Here is a 23,149-nt window from a genome sequence, read left to right as displayed (position 1 = left end):
TGCTCAATTTTCCAGCTGGTCTTTTGTAATGTCATAATCCCGCCCATTCTCCAGTCCTCCAAACAAACAAACAAACAAACAAATAAAAACAACCCTGGAAAAATAAAGCTTTAAAAAAATCCAGACCACCTTTGTACTTCATTGAAAAGGTAAATAAGGGCATGTACACATTTTTTCCCCCTCTTGCAGGTCACCTTTCAGCACCAGTGAAGCCCTTAATGCCACCCTCATTATGCATTTATGGTGCAGGTTCTCTACACTGGGATAAAATTCACACTGAAAGAATATTTGCAAGATGATTCAAGGGCTTAAATAAATATCGCATTAAACCCACTGTCTATTTTGGAGGCAAATTTGTGCTCATTTTTGGCAGCTGTTAATGCTGGAAGAAAAACCTCCACAGCTTCCAATGTCTCATTTTCCCAGAAAATGACCCAAAGGCAGTTGTTGCAATATAACATCCAATTTACTAGAAGTGGGTCCAACCCAAAACCTCAGAGCTGAAAGCTTTGAGAAAGTCTGCCTCTATAAAAGGCCCAGACCAAAATGCTGACTTTGAGCGCCTCAATTTTTGCAGAAATTTTAATTTCTTCAGTTGAATTTTGTGGTGTGGTCTGGGGACTACAATTTGTTTTAATAAAGTATCACAAACATCCTACTCCACTTCTGAAGTGCAAAGATGGCCGTATCCAGGGGTGAAAGTAAGTTAGAGGACTTATCCGTAGGCAGGAGTCCTGAGCAGGGGGCGCGGCCTCAACCGGAAGAGGCAGAGCCTTAAATCCCCAGGCCCTTTAAATCTTGATTTAAAGGGCCAGGGCTCCAGCTGCGGTAGTGGCAGCTGGGAGCCCGGGGCCCTTTAAATCACCCCTGAGCTACCAGCTGCAGAGGAGGCTGGGAGCCCCAGGGCTCGGGGGCAATCTAAAGGGCCCGGGATCCAGCTGCTGCTACCACAGCGGAGCCCTGGGCCCTTTAAATCCCTGAGGAGCCCTGGAGGCTCCCGGCTGCTACCAAGCTTTAAAGGGCCTGGGGCTCTGCTGTGGGGATTTAAAGGGCCCTGGGGCTCCAGCCACCGCTACCCCAGGCCTTCAGCAGCAGGGCTCCAGCGGGGATTTAAAGGGTTGGGGCAGTAGCGGTGGCTGGAGCTCCGGGGCTCTTTAAATCCCCGCCAGAGCCCCCCACCCCTACCCCAGGGCTCGGGTAGCAGGGCTCAGGCAGGGATTTAAAGGGCTTGGGGCTCCACCAACCGCTACCGCCCCGGCCCTTTAAATCCCCTCTGGAGCCCCGCCGCCGCTACCCCAGGGCTTCGGCAGCAGGGCTCAGGCAGGGATTTAAAGGGCCCCAGGAGGGTAGCGTGGGCTGGAGCTCCGGGGCCCTTTAAATCCCCGCCAGAGCCCCGCCACTGCCGCTCCCCAGGGCTCGGGCAGCAGGGCTCAGGCCAGGATTTAAAGGGCCCCGGGGCGGTAGCGGTGGCTGGAGCCCCAAGCCCTTTAAATCCCCACCTGAGTCCTGCTGCCCAAGCCCTGGGATAGGGGTGGGGGGCTCTGGCAGGGATTTAAAGAGACCTGGAGCTCCAGCCACTGCTACTGCCCCGGCCCTTTAAATCCCCGCCAGAGCCCTGCCGCCGCTACCCCTGGGCTCGGGCAGCAGGGCTCAGGCCAGGATTTAAAGGGCCCTGGGGCAGTAGCAGTGGCTGGAGCTCCGGGGCCCTTTAAATCCCCGCCGCAGCCCCACTGCCGCTACCCCAGGGCTTTAAATTGCCCTTTCGGAAAGCCGGTCCTGGTACGGCGCACCGGCTCTTACCGGTACGCCATAGTGGGGCGTACCGGCTTACTTTCACCTCTGGCCATATCACATTATTGCTTAGATGTAAGCTTGTTGGGGCTGATGACTCTTTATGTTCTTGTACAGCACCTATTACATCGGGTTTCTGTTCCATGACTGGGACTCCTAGGCACTAAAAAATGCAAATAATAAATAGTAATAATATTAAACACAACAGTCTTCCTCCTATTCTCCCTCTCTGCACCATTGACTGGCAGTCAAATTCTTCACACACCACACTGGTGCTCTAGCCTCTCTTTGATAAGCAGGGGAGGATTTTGCACTTCACACCTGTTCTATATTCATGCTTGATTTTGGTGTGCTAAATGGCTCTCAACCATGGGTGTCCGGTGAACTGGAGGTTGGGGAGGCTAGCCCCCGGCCGCTCCCCTTCTGCCCGAGGCCCCGCCCCTCCCCTCTCCCATAATGTGCCCCTCCCCCGCAGGAGCTCAGAGCACCCCCATTGCAGCCCCCGGCCCCAGCCCTGGGCCACCCAAGTGCCCCCAGTCCTGGAGAGCCCAGCGGCACAGCAGCAGTGCCTCCAGCCCTGGAATGCCAGGCGGCATGGTCTCAGTGGCCCTGCCCCAGAACACCGGGCAGCCAGGAGGTGCGGTCCGAGCTCCAGGTGGGTGGCGCACCCCTGGCCCCAGTGCCAGCTGCCCTGAGTCCCAGTGGCAGGCCGTTCCGTCCCAGCCCCAGCCAGCCTGGGCCATGGAAGAGCGCCAGAAACTGCAGGATGGGGTCTGGGGGCAGAGTCTGGGTGAAGCCATGCCAGGCTGTTTGGGGACGCACAGTCTCCCCTGGCCTATGATACCTGCTTGCCCATGCTCTCAGCCACAAAAGAGAATGTTTGTAGTGAGGTTAGCTGCCAAGAGAGGGCCACAGTGTGGACTGCTGATTTTGTTGAAAAAAGCCAAAGGCAATAAAACACATGCTAGACTGATTTTTAGAAGGCCAACTGATCTATGGGTGACTCAGGGTTGACAGGGTTCTGTAGTCAGTAAATGGTGATTAGTACTATACATATAATATTTTCAAGTTATGGGTCACAGTCCAATTTTAATGAATCGTAGGTGGATTTATGCCCTGGGCCTGCAGCCCCAAAAGGGTTTGATTTGGAGAAAGGAACCGGTACTCAGTGTATTCAGAACTACCACCAAATCTGTGTTGGATACCACAGTAATTGGAAAAATGAACACAAGAAAAGATAATTTAGGATGTTCCAATAATTCTTCATGCTTTTGCAAATCTGAATGTTAATATTTTGTTCAGTTGTATTTCCTTTGCTGCAGTATTTTTAAAGACACTCTGATGACTCAGAGAAAACTTTGAAAAAATATTTTGTTTAAAAAACAAAAATAGAGATGCATACTTGTTATTTGATTCCCTCATTTTTTAATATTAAAGAAATTTATAGTAAAAATGAGCTTTTATTCATCAGAGGTTATGTGCTGCTTAATCCTCCTCTGAAGTCAAAATTCTCTTTATATGACTTTAGAGTGTGCCATAGCAATAATTATCATTTAATAAAGGATTAGATTGTGGCCACCTTATCAACTGAATCACGCATTTGGGTAATTTTGCCTGACTGAGCGCTACAGGAATGGCCACAGAGTATCACAATTTCATGTAGCAAAATAGAGAGCAAGAAAGTAGTAGTATTAACAGGAAGAAATGTGTTTACCTGCAAATTTGGGTCCCAATCCCACAAATACTTATGCACGTGCTCAACATTAGTCACATGAGAAGCCACATTGACTTCAATGTTATTAATGTTAAGCATGAGCCTAAGTGTTTGCTGTCTCAGGGCCTTGGGAACCAATCCTGCTGTCCTTTGTCAGGCAAAGCTCTTCACAGAACCAAACTTTGTTTTCTAAGTTTTCCATAAAGTCCAAACAACTCTTCTAAAGAAACAACATAGGTATTTTCTCTATTATATACATACAAATTAAATATATTTCTGAGTCATTTTAATTGGACATTTATTGTTTACCTTAGCTTTCCACATCAACCAGAATTTGAAAATGTCCACATGACGACCACATTGTATTGCTTTATCTCCAGTGTCATAGGATATATCATATTGTTTATCTTGCTGGAACAGATATCCGGCACACATCTGATTGCAACCCTGAAGTAGACCCTATGATGAAAAAGCGAATATGTATAACACATATGTAATATATCCATTGAATATATACAAACATACATATATTGTAGAAAAATTGTACTTTTAGGGACCAAATTTTCAGATACTGACCTGATTTTGAGGGCACAAGCTGTAGACACAATTTTGTGCTCTCAAGCTGATCATTTAGATGTCTAAGTTCCTGATTATTCAAGCGATGAAGTTGCATGCATATCACACTGAGACATTACATGCATATCACACACAGATAAAAATAAGTTTTAACAATACTTAAAAAAAATATTACTGAAAATGCCAGGCTAAATGTATTTGAATTCTTAGTATTCCAAACAAATGTTTCCTGCCTTATACTCCTGGATTCTAGAATATGAGACTACTGTTTCTTAGAAAATAAGACTTTTCGGAGAATCATAAAATACTAGGGTTGGAAGAGACCTCAGGAGGTCATCTAGTCCAATCCCCTGCTCAAAGCAGGATCAACACCCACTAAATCATCCCAGGCAGGGCTTTGTCAAGCCAGGCCTTAAAAACTCTGAGGATGGAGATTCCACCACCTTCCTAAGTAACCCATTCCAGTGCTTCACCACCATCCTAGTGAAACAGTGTTTCCTAATATCCAACCTAGACCTCCCACACCGCAACTTGACACCGTTGTTCCTTGTTCTGTCATCTGCCACCACTGAGAACAGCCAAGCTCTATCCTCTTTGGAACTCCCCTTCAGGTAGTTGAAGGCTGCTATCAAATCTCCCCTCACTCTTCTCTTCTGTAGACTAAATAACCCCAGTTCCCTCAGTCTCTCCTCGTAAATCATGTGCCCAAGTCCCCTAATCATTTTTGTTGCCCTCCACTGGACTCTCTCCAGTTTGTCCACATCCCTTCTGTAGTGGGGGGACCAAAACTGGACGCAGTACTCCAGGTGTGGCCTCACCAGTTCTGAGTAGAGGGGAATAATCACTTCCCTCGATCTGCTGGCAATGCTCCTACTAATACAGCCCAACATGCCATTGGCCGCCTTGGCAACAAGGGCACGCTGCTGACTCACATCCAGCTTCTTATCCACTGTAATCCCCAGGTTCTTTTCTGCAGAACTGCCGCTTAGCCAGTCAGTCCCTAGCCTATAGCAGTGCATGGGATTCTTCCTTCCTAAGTGCAGGACTCTGCACTTGTCCTTGTTGAACCACATCAGATTTCTTTGGGCCCAATCCTCCAATTTGTCTAGGTCACTCTGCAACCTATCCATATCTACCTCTCCCCCCAGCTTAGTGTCATCTGCGAACTTGCTGAGGTGCAATTAATCACATCATCCAGATAATTAGTGTGAGTTGATTGGTTGAGAGTTAATTTTTCATTGTCATTTTCTTTGTTGTTATATGTTTATACTGAACTGTGAGACTGAGTAACTTTGCTCTGGTGCATAAATTAATTTAAAATGTGGAGGATGGCTTCAACTCCATTTAGGGCCCAGCTCTGGTACTACTAAACATCAGTAATAAGTATGAGCATAACTGGGTCCATACTAGACACATGCTGCTTTTACAATGAAAAGAAAAAGAACTGTTCCACTTCTTCACTAGCTCGATTAGTAATACTATTTTTCCTTGACTGCATACGATCTACACAGAAATATGAAGAGAAACCAAAGTTCTCATGTTCTGAGTTATCATATTAAGAATGTATACTATACTTTCATCTTTAGATCTCAAAGCACTTTACAAAGGAAGGCAATTATCCCCATTTTATGTTGGGGAAACTGAGGCACCGAGCAATGATGTGATTTGCCAAGGTCACCCAGCAGGTCATGGCATGACTAGAACTGAGGCCTTCCAAGTTCCACTCTTGTGATCTATGCAGTAGACCAGTGTTTCTTAACCTTTTTGATGCCAGGGACCAGCTTGCTGCCTTCCTAAACTGTGTCAGTGAGCTCTCAGGGACCAGTACCAGTCCATGGGACTGGTCGTTGAGAAAAGTTGCATTAGAGACTAGACCACACTGCCTCTCTAAATTACCATTTCCGAGAGTGATAGTTAGACAAGTTAATGGAAATTAGAAAGATTAAAATGTCCTGCTCATAGATGATAATGTTCACCTATTGAAAGAGAAGTATTTGGATTCTAATCCTGCTCCCACTGATGACAAAGGCAAAACTTTGAGGATCCTAAAATTGCTTCTGGAGTAGAACTAAAAGTAACGTGGCTACTTTCCAGCAGATTTTAAACTCTTAAGCCACTTGTGCAATGCAAAATGTTTGCTGTTTATTTTTAAAGCCTAATGTTTGTCCAATTATCAAGTCACAGGGTGGATGTACAATGTTTTATAAAAACACAGGGCCAGATCCTCAGCTGGTATACATCAGCATGACTCCATTGACATCACTGAAGCTATCTGAGGATCTTGCCCTGTAGTGTTTACTGTGTTAACCAAAAGCTGAAAAAGGAAAAAGTACTTCCCTCCTCCTCCAAATAAAACAAACATAAATCTACCCAACTCTTCCCGTCAGAAAGAAGCCTACAAAGAAACATACCTTGCAGCATGCCCTAAAAAACTCATGGCTCATTTCACTACTTGTTCTATTGCAAGACTATCAAACAATATAAAACAGACCTTTTCCCGAATCAGAATGGCTGAACATTGTAACAAAACTCCCATCATCTTGTGTGGATTCCATGTGACCGAATTGGCTCTGCAAAAGAATTATGCCCTCAGAGTAGATATGGAAAACAAAGATAAACTTACACCAGTGTAAAGCCAGTGTAAGTGACAACAGAATTGTCATAAACAGGTTAGCTGTTTTGCCTAATTGATGTAACTATGGAGGGTATCAGTGTCTTTGATGTCACCTTTCCCAGATGTGCTGCCTAGGAAAGCAGTTCTTCCAGGATTGATATTACTGTGTCAGACAATAGCGATTACTTGATATTGTAATTAATGTCAACTAATTAGTGTCAAACTATGCTGAATACTTGATATTGTAACTTTATTCCCAGAAGAATCATCTTCTGGAGACAGCACTAACAGGAATAACAAAACCAGCATGACAGCTTCAATTAGTTCAAAGTATCTGCAGGTGGGCAGGGAATTAAGGAGACATTCTCACACACCAGGTATCTAGAGTTCTTTGCTAAATGGCTGGTGCTGTTATAGTCCTCCAGTAGGGAAAAGAAGCTGCTAATTCTTACCCACTTTTCCAGCTAAAGCTCTAATGGATCTTTTTCTTGTTATTTTGTCAGACATATAGGTTGTTAAGAGGCTATAAAACTCTTTACAGTGCATGCCAAACATATAATGTATAAACTTTTTAGGCTGAAGAGTCAATGAATATGCAAGATCAGTTAATTTACTTGCCAAGCAGGTGAGATGTCCTGTGTTTTAAACACACTATCCTAGATAGTTTCATAGTGTTGGTAGAAGAAATGTCCCAACATTTTGCTGCTACTGCCCTCTCCATTCCATCTTATTAACTACTGAATATCCCCTTGTGTAACTATGTATTTTAGATTCTTTAAAGAAGGAAAGTATATAGTATGGGTGAGATTTTTCATGGTAAAAAGAAAAGGAGTACTTGTGGCACCTTAGAGACTAACCAATTTATTAGAGCATAAGCTTTCGTGAGCTACAGCTCACTTCACTGATGAAGTGAGCTGTAGCTCACGAAAGCTTATGCTCTAATAAATTGGTTAGTCTCTAAGGTGCCACAAGTACTCCTTTTCTTTTTGCAAATACAGACTAACACGGCTGTTACTCTGAAACCAATTTTTCATGGTGTTTGCCTGGGTGCACACAGGGTGGGGAAGGACAATTCAAAGAGTCGTTCTCTTTTCTTGCATCCCCCTCTCAAGAGCCAGAAATAATCATAGTCCCTGCATTCTGGGGAGAACAGTGACTGGTCCACCCTAGTGGCCACAAATGGAGCAGCTGTGCCCTCTGCTACCAGAGCTATCTCAGGGATGGAGAATGAAGCACATCCACCTAAGGAATAGCACAGCACGTGTGGTCACCCTGCACCTTTGGGAACTCATAGTCCCTCCAGGAACTCCTCTTTAGGCAGTGCAGTCTGATACAGTCCCCGCATGCACACAGCACAATCTGGACTCTTTACATAGAAACCAGACTGTGTGGGATGTGATTTTTTCCAAAAAAGTTCAATGACATATTAGAAGAAACATTTAGGAAGTAGAATTTATTTGTTATATTTTCAAATGGTGAGATATGGTCTCAATTTACCATCTGTGTTACAGAATCTTATCTTTATGTTTCAAAAGCATGAGAGAATTTTAAGTAGTTGTCTCAGGACATGTTAAAAACTAAAAAAGGGGGATATTAGGAGGGTTTTAACATAAGGGCACCATTCACTGACTTGCACAATAAAAGGGCATGCCAAGATAGCTCATTCAGGCCCTGCCTCCATGGCAGAAGGCCATTCAGAGCATGTACACATTTTTTGGTATACCAAGTCTGGCTAGAGTGCTAATAGATCCCAGCTGGGGCCTGTGAAAATCAGTTATGCAGCATGTGTCCTCTACCAGTCACTGCAGATCAATGTGGTTTATTATGGTAAGAAAAATCACAACACCCACTGGGACCTGCTGTTTTCAGTCACTGCTTAGAGTTGGGATTTAATGATTAGCCCCAGCTGCCCTCAGGTCAGTATCAGTGTGCCAGATTCTGTCCTGATTTACCAATGGGTTGAATAGGGTGTGAGGGCAGAATTTGGCACAATGGCTCTTCAGTGGACCTACTGCCGTAATAAGAGTGGCTGGCCAACTGGATTGGCTAGTGGTTAGACCTGGGTTTGTGTGGCTCAGTTGCTTTGTGGTTTCCCTGCCAGGTGCTTCATACTGCTTTCTTGATCTTTGCACTAGGAGGGTCCACATTATTTTCCCACCCACCAACCTCATTCTTTGTCCTATTTTTGCTGGTTACTTGCTATATATGCTAAATTTCCCACTGGTGGGAAATTTTGGCTTTTACAAGAAAGCGCTTATGTTTCACTGTTTCCTTTTATCGTGCTACATTATATCTATCTTTGTGTCCTGGGAATTAGAAATGAATGGCTCTAGGGTATGGAAGGAATTTTGTGCTAGGCTTTTCCATGCTAATTTGACTGGCCATGGCTAGATTTTACCTCAAATGCCTTTTTGCTTTCCTTGGAGATTCAGATATCTTGCACATATTAATGGTGCACCTTGTATGGTGTCTGGGTATGCAGCAGTTTTCTGATTTACATGCATATGGTCAGTTCTTGCTGATAGAGCAGTATCCAGTGGGGGCAGGTGAGTCAAGAGACAGAACCTCACGTAGGTTAAGGCCTTGTCATCATTGGATGAGAGCCACACCTGTGGAAAAGTCTTCTCATCATACTAGACTGGACCACTGTTGAGGTATGGATAAGCTTGGAAATACAGAGGGGGTCTGTCCTGTGACACAGGCTGTGGACCAAGACAGTGCCCTGGTGATGCAGGTTACTGCACATGAATCTGGGTCAAGTTCAGCAAGAACTTCCTGCCTGTTTTAAATTTGGTTGATTTGAATCAAGGTTATTTAATGAAGGTCAGGTCCTTGCCTCAGTGAACATCCGGATGAAAGGGGCTGTGTAAGAGGGAATGCCATCAAGGCCCATGGAGGTAAGGTATATTTCCCACAGACCATTCTCTGGACACTACAGCAGCCTTAGGCTTTCAGTAGCCCTCCCGGCCCCTGTGTCCTGCTGGAAAGAGGGAATAGCTTTTGGAACAGTGTATTTACGGAACCACTAGCCCCACCTCCAAGTCCCCTGCACATTGAGGTGCAGTGACTCTATGATGCTGTGCCTGCGCTGCAGGAAGACCCCTAGGTGAGCTCCACAAATCCTTCTACCCTTGCGTAATGGAATGGCGCCAGCTCTGCTGCGGTCGTTGCCCTTTTCAGCCATGGAGAGCGAAGGTCTGCCCCCAAAAGCTGCTGCCAGTGTGACCCCACCATGTGTCTCTCTACTTCAGGGGTGGGCAAACTACGGCCTGCGGGCCACATCTGGCCCTCCAGCTGATTTAATCCAGCCCTTGAGCTCCCGCTGGGGAACAGGATCTGGGGCTTGCTCCAGCCAGAAGCAGGGTCAGGGGCCACTCCGCATGTGTGTGCCCTGGCTTCCGGTAGCAGCGGCATGTTCGCCCTCCGGCTTCTATATTTAGGGCCAGCCAGGGGGCTCTGCACGCTGCCCCCACCCCAAGCGCCGCTCCCGTAGCTCCCATTGGCCAAGAACTGTGGCCAATGGGAACTGCAGGGGAGGCGCCTGTGGACGGGGCAGCGCACAGAGCCACCTGGTCACGCCTCTGTGTAGGAGCCGGAGAGGGGACATGTCGCTGCTTCCAGGAGCTGCTTGAGGTAAGCGCTGCCTGGATCCTGTGCCCTTGACCCCCTCCCATGCCCCAACCCCTGCCCCAGCCCTGATCCCCCTCCTGCCCTCCAAACCTCTCAGTCCCAGCCTGGTGCACCCTCCTGCGCCCCAAGCCCCTCATTCCCAGGCCTACTCCAGAGCCTGCACCCCCAATTGGAACCCTCAGCCCCCCAAACCCCAAATTCCTGCCCCAGCCCAGAGCCCCCTCCTGAACCCTGAACTCCTCCCACCCCAAAGCCCACACCCCCAGCCGGAGCACTCACTGCCCCCCGTGTCCCAGTCCCCTGCCCTAGCCCTGATCCCCCTCCTGCCCTCTGAACCCCTTGGTCCCAGCCTGGAGCACCCTCCTACACCCCAGATCCCTCGTCCCCAGCCCCACGCCAGAGCCCACACCTCCAGTAGGACCGCTCCCCCCCATACCCCTACCCCAGCCAGGAACCCCCTCCTGCACCCTGAACTCCTCATTTCTGGCCCCACTCCAGAGCCCACACCCCCAAGCAGAGCCCTCACCACCTCCTGCACCTGAACCCCAATTTTGTGAGCATTCATGGGCCCCCATACAATTTCCATACCCAGATGTGGCCCTCGGGCCAAAAAGTTTGCCCACCCCTGCTCTAGTTGATGTTTATATCATTGGCTCTCATTTAGAGAAGATTCATCTGTAGCTAGAATAAAGGCTCAATATTTACTGGAAGTGATTCCAAAGAGCTTCCAGGTGAGGAGTCCCATAACCTTCCCCCCCTCCACACACACACACACACTCGAATCCCTTCCCAGGATTCCTCTTTTTATTCCCACACCAAGTTTAGCCTTCTAATCCTTACTCTCAAGGCCCAGCCCAGCTTAAATCTCATTTCCTACAGGTCAGCCTGTCCTCTCTCTTTAGTTTTCCCATTGTGCCTCCTTTGAAGTTACGCTTTACTTTTGGAACTGCCTCCCCTCCTCCTATTTGCTAAACAATCTCCCTGTCCTCCTTCAAACTTACCTTTCACTTTGCTTTCCATCACTGACCTCCTCTCCAATGCAGTTTTCAACCCCCTGTTCAACCTTTTATTGTTTCTGTTTAATTTACAGTGTAAGATCCTTGAGGCAGGGACTTTGTCCTTCCATACATTTGTGAAAGACCACATACAACTGCATAAATAAATAGCAACACCAATAAGCTGTGTGCAGTACCTTTCTATTCCATTCAGTTTATGACGATGCTTCCTGGACATTAGCAGTCCACCTCCCCAAGCAGCCTGAAAGTGTTGCAAGAACAGGTAAAAAGTCAGTATTTTTGAAAAGTCTATAATATTTTACTTTACCATGCACCCAGCCCTTTAAACCTTCCGGCCACTGGACTACTAATGGAAGTTAAATACGTGGAGCATTCTTAGGATGGGGCTCTATATCTATTTGCAACTCTCTTAAACTCAAAATCACAGGGAAGATGAGCACTGCTCAACAGTAAAGATTTAAATTCAACACCAAACATTTGCAGACTAGAATCCGCTGTCACTAGGATTAGTTTTAGCAGATTGTTCAGTTACTTACATCTACATGGAGCCAGAGGTTATATTTTTCACATATGTCTGCAATCTCCTCTATTGGATCAAAGGCCCCGTAGACTGTTGTTCCTGCGGTTGCATTTACATAAAGTGGAATATGTCCCTGCAATATAAATAATGTTGATTCAGCGTGAAATCTGGTCCACCTCAAAAATCAGACTTCAAGGGGATTTCAGGTGCTTCACCTGCCCGTGTCCCTGTGTCGACGTTTGTGGGTTTACTCTCAATTTTTCCATTTAAAAAAAATGTTTTTGTCTCCATTGTTGCTGCATGAAAGCCCCCCACAAACAACCATGAAAACTGATTCCCTGATTGGCGACACAGGAGAAATGGGGAAACTGGTTATACAAAGTGCTGTCAAATGCCCAAAGTAAACAAACAAAGAAAAATTGTGTCTCTGATCTCTTTCAGTTATGGTAAAGTTAGGAGACTTTTGTAACAATATTAAGCAAAAAATAAGTAAATGAAAAATAAAAAAAATTCAGATGGAAGTGTGATTTTAAGTTGACAGTTGTTCCTTTGATCTTTCTTGTATACAGTAGAATTTTAAAAGTGCAACTGCAAGCCGTATCAAACTGAGATGACTTTGAACTTCATTAAATAGAATTTAAAATATACCTATCTACTTGTTACTGGGACAGCATAGCTACAAAAATATATTTAATTTAATATGCAAGCTACAGCTTGTTTAGAATAGGTACTCTTGAACACCAACTTCTGAAGATTCCTCTTCACTGTTTTACAAAACATTAATTTATTCTTGCATTGATTTTTATTTTTAAATATAGGATTCCTCACATGGAAAATTAACATTAACGTTTAAAGGGACCAATCCTACAAACCCACCCTTGAAGCCAATAGGAATTCTAAAGAGTTCATAGGATTAGCCCCAAAAAGGTTCTTACATATTTTCATATAATTTTTCATATTAATAATAATCTTTTTCAATTTTTCTAAAACAGAAAAATAAAAAGGAAAAATCCTACCCATTTAGGCCTTGTTCAGAAAGATATATGTGTATATCAAGAGTTTGAAATAACTACATGAATTAAATAGTAAATTAAAACCAAAATCTGTAGATTATTTCTTGAACAGTGTAGAAATATAGAGCTATACAACCAAAATCATCATTGTAGAATAAAATAGGTCTCTGACAGCGTCTAGAATAAATATTCTGATTTAATGTTATTCCTCATCCTCAAAGGGAAAATGTAATAAATTCTTAATCTAAACATTAAAGCTCTAAGCTTTAAAATGTGTACCTTTTGCTTAGCTTCCAGAATTTTGGCTTCCAAATCAGCTGGTATTATTTTCCCTCTGTAATTATTGCAGAAACAAAAAGATAAAGAAAATTAGAAGATTGTGCACAAAGAGTTTCAGCTACAGCAGAAATAATTTAATGGGATCTTTTCAACAGACCATTAGCAGCTTGACACACTGTACTGAACCAGTCCTTAAGCACAATAAAATAAATTTAACAGATGAACACATTTAATACATCAAGAACTTAACATTCATCCTACCTTTCATTGCATTTTATCAAAATCACATTTTCTGTTCCAAACCCAAGTGCAGCCCCAGCTTTCTTTATTGAGTAGTGACTCTGCAGGAAAAACATACACAGCCTTACTGGTGGAATAGTCACTTATCTGAATGTCTTAAAAACATTTAGCAATATATTAACAACAACAATTAGCAGCGTGTTAAACTCACATGTTCCGAAGTGAAGAGAACCAGTTTAGGAACTGCAGCCATGCCTTTAGTTTTGACTTCAGGGAAATACTTGTAGCGAGCAGCCATTATGCCGTACATATTGGATATAGCCCCTCCTATAAAAGAGCACAAAACATTGAAAATGAGAAAAGCAATCTGACCTTTTATAGAAGAAAGGCATGTCAATATCATTTGTGCAATGTAGTGAAAACTTCAGTGAAGTATGAAAGAACAACTTACTGAGCCCTGGTCTACACTAGGACTTTAGGTCGAATTTAGCAGCGTTAAATGGATGTAAACCTGCACCCGTCCACACAATGAAGCCCTTTATTTCGACTTAAAGGGCTCTTAAAATTGATTTCCTTACTCCACCCCTGACAAGTGGATTAGCGCTTAAATCGACGTTGCCGGCTCGAATTTGGGGTACTGTGGACACAATTCGATGGTATTGGCCTCCGGGAGCTATCCCAGAGTGCTCCATTATGACCGCTCTGGACAGCACTCTCAACTCAGATGCACTGGCCAGGTAGACAGGAAAAGAACCGCTAACTTTTGAATCTCATTTCCTGTTTGGCCACCGTGGCAAGCTGCAGGTGACCATGCAGAGCTCATCAGCACAGGTGACCATGATGGAGTCCCAGAATCGCAAAAGAGCTCCAGCATGGACCGAATGGGAGGTACGGGATCTGATCGCTGTTTGGGGAGAGGAATCCGTGCTATCAGAACTCCGTTCCAGTTTTCGAAATGCCAAAACCTTTGTCAAAATCTCCCAGGGCATGAAGGACAGAGGCCATAACAGGGACCCGAAGCAGTGCCGTGTGAAACTGAAGGAGCTGAGGCAAGCCTACCAGAAAACCAGAGAGGCGAACAGCCGCTCTGGGTCAGAGCCCCAAACATGCCGCTTCTATGATGAGCTGCATGCCATTTTAGGGGGTTCAGCCACCACTACCCCAGCTGTGTTTTTTGACTCCTTCAATGGAGATGGAGGCAATACGGAAGCAGGTTTTGGGGACAAAGAAGATGATGAGGAGGAGGAGGTTGTAGATAGCTCACAGCAAGCAAGCGGAGAAACCGGTTTTCCCGACAGCCAGGAACTGTTTCTCACCCTAGACCTGGAGCCAGTACCCCCCGAACCCACCCAAGGCTGCCTCCTGGACCCAGCAGGCGGAGAAGGGACCTCTGGTGAGTGTACCTTTTAAAATACTATACATGGTTTAAAAGCAAGCATGTGAAAGGATTACTTTGCCCTGGCATTTGCGGTTCTCCTAGATGTAGTCCTAAAGCCTTTGCAAAAGGTTTCTGGGGAGGGCAGCCTTATTGCGTCCTTCATGGTAGGACACTTTACCACTCCAGGCCAGTAACACTTACTCGGGAATCACTGTAGAACAAAGCATTGCAGTGTATGTTTGCTGGCATTCAAACAACATCTGTTCTTTATCTCTCTGTGTTATCCTCAGGAGAGTGAGATATAATTCATGGTCACCTGGTTGAAATAGAGTGCTTTTCTTCAGGGGACACTCAGAGGAGCCCATTCCTGCTGGGCTGTTTGCCTGTGGCTAAACAGAAATGTTCCCCGCTGTTAGCCACAGGGAGGGGGGAAGGTTGAGGGGGTAGTCACACGGTGGGAGGAGGCAAAATGCGACCTTGTAACGAAAGCACATGTGCTATGTATGTAATGTTAACAGCAAGGTTTACCCTGAAAGAGGGTAGCCACTGTTTTATAAAATGTGTCTTTTTAAATACCGCTGTCCCTTTTTTTTTCTCCACCAGCTGCATGTGTTTCAATGATCACAGGATCTTCTCCTTCCCAGAGGCTAGTGAAGCTTAGAAAGAAAAAAAAACGCACTCGCGATGAAATGTTCTCCGAGCTCATGCTGTCCTCCCACACTGACAGAGCACAGACGAATGCGTGGAGGCAAATAATGTCAGAGTGCAGGAAAGCACAAAATGACTGGGAGGAGAGGTGGCGGGCTGAAGAGAGTAAGTGGCGGGCTGAAGAGAGTAAGTGGCGGGCTGAAGACAGGGCTGAAGCTCAAATGTGGCGGCAGCGTGATGAGAGGAGGCAGGATTCAATGCTGAGGCTGCTGCAGGACCAAACCAGTATGCTCCAGTGTATGGCTGAGCTGCAGCAAAGGCAGCTGGAGCACAGACTGCCACTGCAGCCCCTCTGTAACCAACCGCCCTCCTCCCCAAGTTCCATAGCCTCCACACCCAGACGCCCAAGAACGCGGTGGGGGGGCCTCCGGCCAACCAGCCACTCCACCACAGAGGATTGCCCAAAAAAAAGAAGGCTGTCATTCAATAAATTTTAAAGTTGTAAACTTTTAAAGTGCTGTGCTTAAAGTGCTGTGTGGCATTTTCCTTCCCTCCTCCACCACCCCTCCTGGGCTACCTTGGTAGTCATCCCCCTATTTGTGTGATGAATGAATAAAGAATGCATGAATGTGAAGCAACAATGACTTTATTGCCTCTGCAAGCGGTGATTGAAGGGAGGAGGGGCGGGTGGTTAGCTTACAGGGAAGTAGAGTGAACCAAGGGGCGGGGGGTTTCATCAAGGAGAAACAAACAGAACTTTCACACCGTAGCCTGGCCAGTCATGAAACTGGTTTTCAAAGCTTCTCTGATGCGTACTGTGCCCTCCTGTGCTCTTCTAACCGCCCTGGTGTCTGGCTGCGCATAACCAGCAGCCAGGTGATTTGCCTCAACCTCCCACCCCGCCATAAATGTCTCCCCCTTACTCTCACAGATATTGTGGAGCACACAGCAAGCAGTAATAACAGTGGGAATATTGGTTTCGCTGAGGTCTAAGCGAGTCAGTAAACTGCGCCAGCGCGCCTTTAAACGTCCAAATGCACATTCTACCACCATTCTGCACTTGCTCAGCCTGTAGTTGAACAGCTCCTGACTACTGTCCAGGCTGCCTGTGTACGGCTTCATGAGCCATGGCATTAAGGGATAGGCTGGGTCCCCAAGGATACATATAGGCATTTCAACATCCCCAACAGTTATTTTCTGGTCTGGGAATAAAGTCCCTTCCTGCAGCTTTTGAAACAGACCAGAGTTCCTGAAGATGCGAGCATCATGCACCTTTCCCGGCCATCCCACGTTGATGTTGGTGAAACGTCCCTTGTGATCCACCAGAGCTTGCAGCACTATCGAAAAGTACCCCTTGCGGTTTATGTACTCGGCGGCTTGGTGCTCCGGTGCCAAGATAGGGATATGGGTTCCGTCTATAGCCCCACCACAGTTAGGGAATCCCATTGCAGCAAAGCCATCCACTATGACCTGCACATTTCCCAGGGTCACTACCCTTGATATCAGCAGATCTTTGATTGCGTGGGCTACTTGCATCACAGCAGCCCCCACAGTAGATTTGCCCACTCCAAATTGATTCCCAACTGACCGGTAGCTGTCTGGCGTTGCAAGCTTCCACAGGGCTATCGCCACTCGCTTCTCAACTGTGAGGGCTGCTCTCATCTTGGTATTCATGTGCCTCAGGACAGGGGAAAGCAAGTCACAAAGTTCCATGAAAGTGCCCTTACGCATGCGAAAGTTTCGCAGCCACTGGGAATTGTCCCAGACCTGCAACACTATGCGGTCCCACCAGTCCGTGCTTGTTTCCCGAGCCCAGAATCGGCGTTCCACAGCATGAACCTGCCCCATTAGCACCATGATGCATGCATTGGCAGGGCCCATGCTTTCAGAGAAATCTGTGTCCATGTCCTGATCACTCACGTGACCGCGCTGACGTCGCCTCCTTGCCCGGTATCGCTTTGCCAGGTTCTGGTGCTGCATATACTGCTGGATAATGCGTGTGGTGTTTAATGTGCTCCTAATTGCCAAAGTGAGCTGAGCGGCCTCCATGCTTGCCTTGGTATGGCGTCCGCACAGAAAAAAGGCGCGGAACGATTGTCTGCCGTTGCTCTGACAGAGGGAGGGGCGACTGACGACACGGCTTACAGGGTTGGCTTCAGGGAGCTAAAATCAACAAAGTGGGTGTCTTTACATCAAGGAGTATTTCAGGCAGGACTTCACGGAGGGTTCCAATAAGAAATGGTGCACCTAAGTTATCGTTCTTATTGGAACAAGGAGGTTAGCCTGGCCTCTAATTGATACATGGCTAGATTTACCTCGCTGCACCTTCTCTGTGAGTGACTGCAGTGTGACCTAGAAGAATGAGTCCCCTAGACAGGGGATGGGGGGAAGCAAATGAGTACAAAACAAATCTGGTCTATTTCTTGTTTTGACCCACTCCATCTATCTTTTACATCTTTGGCTGGCAGCAGATGGTGCAGAAGGACTGCATGCCATCCACATCTCATGGCTGCTCGGCAGAAGATGGTACAGTACGACTGCTAGCCATCCTCATCTCTTGCCTGCCTGGCAGAAGATGGTACAATACGACTACTAGCAATCCTCATCTCTTGCCTGCCTGGCAGAAGATGGTACAGTACGACTGCTAGCAGTCCGTATCGCCTGCCCGCTCACCATAAGACGGTTCAATAGGACTGACTGCAGGACTAAAGAGAATGACCTGGTCAAGTCACTCCAAATTTAGTCCCTGCGCCCATGTCTGCCCAGGCGCTCCCAGCCGACGTGGCCAGGAGCACCTCGGACACGACGAGGACGACTACCAATCGTATTGCACCGTCTGCTGCCAGAAGGCAATGGGTTGCTGCTACTGTGCAGCAAAGCCGTACTGCATCTGCCAGCACCCAGGAGACATAGGGTGATGGTTACCTGAGCGGGCTCCATGCTTGCCGTGGTATGACGTCTGCACAGGTAACTCAGGAAAAAAGGCGCGAAATGATTGTCTGCCCTTGCTTTCACGGAGGGAGGGAGGGAACGGGGGGCCTGACGATATGTACCCAGAACCACCCGCGACAATGTTTTAGCCCCATCAGGCATTGGGATCTCAACCCAGAATTCCAATGGGCAGCGGAGACTGCGGGAACTGTGGGATAGCTACCCACAGTGAAACGCTCCGGAAGTCGACTCTAGCCTCGGTACTGTGGAAGCACTCTGCCGAGTTAATGCACTTAATGCACTTAGAGCATTTTCTGTGGGGACACACACACTTGAATATATAAAACCGATTTCTAAAAAACCGACTTCTATAAATTCGACCTTATTCTGTAGTGTAGACATACCCTGAGATGCATGGTTATCTGTCAGGAAGGTCTAAAAGACAGACCTTTTAAAAGTCCATATTAGAAATCAGAATTTCTTATTTATCTCCCCTTCTGATTGTTAATATTTTTGTAACACGTTCATTAGAGGATCAGTGTTCAATATGCTGCACTTGGGAATGAGGCCCACGACCTTGGTTAACAAGAATAGCAACTTCATACCTAATTCCATGTTACTGAAGACTATAACAGACTCTAAAACAACTTTCCTTAAACATTACCATTAACCGGTGCATTAGGCCAACTGTTTTGTGTCTTTTTCCTGCATAAGGGACGAGGACCTTAGTGAGTTTGCATTCATGGGTTTTGTGCTTAAGATTTGTCCTCCATCTTCTGAAACAAGAAGGGGATTTGTCCCCCAAAACCCACACATCTCAGGAATCCTGCTAGAAACTAGGGCCATCAGCAAAGAGGCCATGTACCTCTGCACTGCTTCCCAGCCCCCTCTGCCACTGACCATTGTCCCTATGCTCCACTCATGGAGTGGGTTCAGAGCATGGAGGGGGGGTGATAAGAGAGGTACTTTGGCCTGGGCCAGCATAATCATACTCTCAGATTCTCTGCAGGTTTCCGGGGAGATGATGCCATAGAAACTGGCCAGCCTCCAATCCTTCACCTAGAATCCAAATCCTTATTGATCACCCAAAGAGCTGCATCTGTGAATTATGAGGAAGGGGAGGATGATGCGGCAAAGACAGCACACTCCTCTTCTACAACCTCCAGCCCAGATCTGTACCTAAACATGTGTCAGGATTTTTAGAGGTGTGAGCTGTCAGGCAAGGAGATGTAGTTGCTCAACACCTCTGGAAATTAGGCACCTAAATATGGATTTTGGTACCTAACTTTAGGATTAAAGTTTGAAAATTTTGGCAAAGTTTCTGAATGGCCCCTGCCATTATATTCATAACTATACTAAAAGATGAAAACTGCATATAAATGTTTTTAACCCTTTATGGGAAGTTTAAAAGAAACAAATGCTTTAGAAGGACCATTATTAGTTTTAAAACTCAGACACTGCGTTTTCTATTACAGTACTTACATGACTGTATGCTTTCAGCTACAGGCAATATTTATCTCAACTTGTCAAAAGTGAGACTAAAACCTACCAGGTGAGAATATTCCATCACCATCTTTATTTGACCATCCAATAATCTCTCTCATCTTTCGAAGCGTTATTTGCTCCATGAGGACAAAAACAGGTGCAATTTCATATGTAAACCTGAGTGGATAAAAAAAATGGATACATAGTTCCCATTCCAAAAGGCACATAAATGCTTAATCTTTGATCTTTCATGAAAATATTTAAGACTCATAAAATTGCCTGTGAATTCAGGACCTTATACTGCAGCTTTTACTCAAGCAAAACTTCCTACAAGGCCAGTGGGAATACTTTGCAAGTAAGGACTGCAGTATTGGGCCCCACATATGTTTTCCACTGTTTCTGTGTTTATACAATTTACAGTAATTACAACAATATTGACAGTCAGTTCCATGCAAAATTAGACTATAAAATATTTGGTTCACAGAGTGCCAGTTTCACACTTGTAGAATAGCATATTGTCAGAATCGTAGAGTTATGAAAACGGTAAGCGTTAGACAGCTTACCACAAAGATAATTAGAAATATTGAACTATGGCTTAAAAATCTAAATACAATTATTTATGTGGACATAGTCTGCTAATAATCCCCAAGGACAATTTATTTCTATAATGCCATGCAATCAATATCTGTCAAGAGTAATTATAAATGATGATTTTCTAATTACCAATTACAAACAACAAGAGAGCAGTCAACTGTTATATCCACCTAATGCAGACCAGAAGTATTGCACAGTCTAGTATGCCATGCATGTCATGGACAAAAATTTGAATCTAGATTGATAGGCTATGCTACTCTGCTAGGTGACCAAGGAAGGCTTATTGTCAAATTACTATCAGTGTAAACAAGCTATGTGAGACAAGGTTTATTTTGAACACTGAAAAAAATGAATTTAGAATGGGGCAGAAAGTAACTAAATGTAAGGAGTGGAATTTTCAAAGGGGCCTAAGGGAGTCAGACACCTGAATTTCATGGGATCTGGGCATCTAAATTCCTTAGTCACCTTTTTAAAACCTAAACAAGGTCCTTAATGATATCCCTCTTCTGTCCTAATACCAATATGACTTTGTTAGGATATCCATTTAAGATGAGATAGGCTTTGTATTTTTGTCTATTCCTAGTTATTTTCAGTTTTGAAGAGTCAAAACAGTACATTTATTTTTCTTTAGATCATCAGAATTGCAACAGGGAATCACTTCTAGTGGTGTTCTGGAAGTTGGGCATTGTCAGCTATGACAGAAATAGAGTTTATAAATTAAGCTCCACCTGCAGTATATCCAGGAGCAAAGTTATAACATTGTTTTTAAACACTGCAAATCTAGGGCCCAATCTTCCATTCCTTATTTGGAAAAACTCCAATTAAAGTCCATGTGAATCCTCTAGTGTACAAGTCATTGAGGGCCTAATCCAAAGCCAACTGAAGTCAAAGGGATTTTTTTCTGTTGATTTAAATGGCCTTTGGATTGGCCCCAAGTACTTTCAAATGGAACTCCAAATACCTCCTGAAAGAATAAATTGCCTGTACACAGAGTACAGAGCTATTAACAAGGTTTTTGTGTGTGTGCCATATTAAGAGTATTCACAGAGAAAATTTTAAATAAGTCAAAATGAATTAATGAAATTGCTAGGGAAAATATCGCATGAGCCTGCAAAGATTCACAAAGAAATGATGGAAGATTGTGGATGATAAAAAATCGTAAGTCCAATACCCAAAGACTAAGGCTAAGATCTGCAAAATCACTTTTGGGATTTGGATGCTCTAGTCTAGTCCCATTTATTTTTACCCTTAAGTGGCTTTGACAATCTCAGCCTAAAAGTATAAAATGTGTGCAGCCATGGAAAAACAACTCTTGTTATGAAATGACCTTCATGTGGATATGACCCTTGGAACTCCCATACTAATATAGTCTTTACCAATATCATTGACAGTGATTGCAAACATGGAAGGGTGGGTTTTTTAAAAACTACCCAGCAGTAGCTTAATTCTGCTCCCACTGAAGCCAATGGAAACTTTATCACTGACTACATGGGAGCAGAGTTAGATCAACACTGACCACTTCTGAAAATTCTACCCTAAATGTCTTATGAGTTGTCATTTCAATTATTGATACTACCCTGGTACTCAATTTGTATATCTACATGATGACTCTAGTATGATTAACATGGCTTATCATATTCATAAAAACACCAACAAAATATAAAGAAGGTAAGATGAAATTCTGATCACTAAAAGCCCATATGGGGAAAAAAATATTCTCTGCAATTAATCAAAAGTATTGAGAGGTGTTTAGAGGTGGAAAAGAAAAATGGCAGTAGGAAGATAACTTAGTCACAAGAGTCCAATGTTACATGCTTCTGTAGCAGAACTAGGTTAGAACAATTTTTAGATAAAGGTCATTCATTAACTCTTCTTCAGTACTGGAAAGCTGCACTAACCAGAGAACCTATTCTCTAGAATTGATCTGTTTGAATCATATAATATTGTATAAACACCTCTTTAACAGTATCTGTAATTACTGCGTTCTATTAAGCTATTTCATTTTGGTCTTAAATTCTTTAAATATATTGCATTTTTCCACTGCACAGCTGAGGTAAGAGAACAGTCTATGTGATTTGTGTTTGGTAAATCCAACACAAAAAGGGGAAGTTGTGCAATTTTCATGCTTACAGAAAATCATTTTCTATATGTATTTAATATGTGTCTCTGTTAAAGTGCAAATGGTCCAGAAAGGGTACAGAACTTTACTGAATTAAGCTATTTTAACAGGACAATTTTCTAAGTCAATCCAAGAAAAAAAACCCCTTCATAATAAATAATCACCTTTTTGAAATTAGATAAGTGAATGAAATGGTCTTAATAATATTTTTAATATATACAGCCACACAGTATGCTGTCATAAGGTAAAATTCTGCTTTGACTTACAGCTTGTGCAACCTAACTGACTTCACTGATTTTGCATGAGCTGATAGTCAAGACAGAATTTGGCTCACAATAAGTGTCATCTGCTTAATTTACCTGATAACTTTAAAAACAGAGTATGCTTTCTCCCTACACAGTAGTGAAATTTAAGCAATGTTTTTTAGAAAATTAATCACATTTTTAATTTTAAAATGTTGTGTGTCATACTAAACAAATAATTCAACAGTCACATTACAAATTGAGTGTATAATGGGTTATTTTCAATTATTTCTCTTATTTGATTTACTAATACAATTTTTTTGAAAATACGAAATTAACTGGGAGCAGTATTATTAAAA

General features: G+C 44.4%; 1 protein-coding gene across 2 annotated transcripts in view; it reads right to left on the bottom strand.

Annotated features, from left to right (window-relative positions):
• The window catches only part of GAD1 (glutamate decarboxylase 1), a 46,947-nt gene that overhangs the window by 4,550 nt on the left and 19,248 nt on the right, over window positions 1-23,149 (bottom strand). For both annotated transcript variants that reach the window (XM_073305805.2, XM_073305806.2), the window contains exons 7-14: window positions 19,900-20,012; window positions 13,605-13,720; window positions 13,415-13,494; window positions 13,154-13,208; window positions 11,878-11,994; window positions 11,518-11,582; window positions 6,573-6,651; window positions 3,815-3,964 (exon numbers count right to left, since the gene is read on the bottom strand). In XM_073305805.2, coding sequence (XP_073161906.1) covers window positions 3,815-3,964; window positions 6,573-6,651; window positions 11,518-11,582; window positions 11,878-11,994; window positions 13,154-13,208; window positions 13,415-13,494; window positions 13,605-13,720; window positions 19,900-20,012 — 775 coding nt within the window. The remainder of the gene's footprint in view (window positions 1-3,814; window positions 3,965-6,572; window positions 6,652-11,517; window positions 11,583-11,877; window positions 11,995-13,153; window positions 13,209-13,414; window positions 13,495-13,604; window positions 13,721-19,899; window positions 20,013-23,149) is intronic.

This window comes from Lepidochelys kempii, chromosome 11, assembly GCF_965140285.1.
Source record: "Lepidochelys kempii isolate rLepKem1 chromosome 11, rLepKem1.hap1, whole genome shotgun sequence".
Taxonomy (NCBI): domain Eukaryota; kingdom Metazoa; phylum Chordata; order Testudines; family Cheloniidae; genus Lepidochelys; species Lepidochelys kempii.
This window is presented reverse-complemented; position numbering and strand designations above follow the sequence as displayed.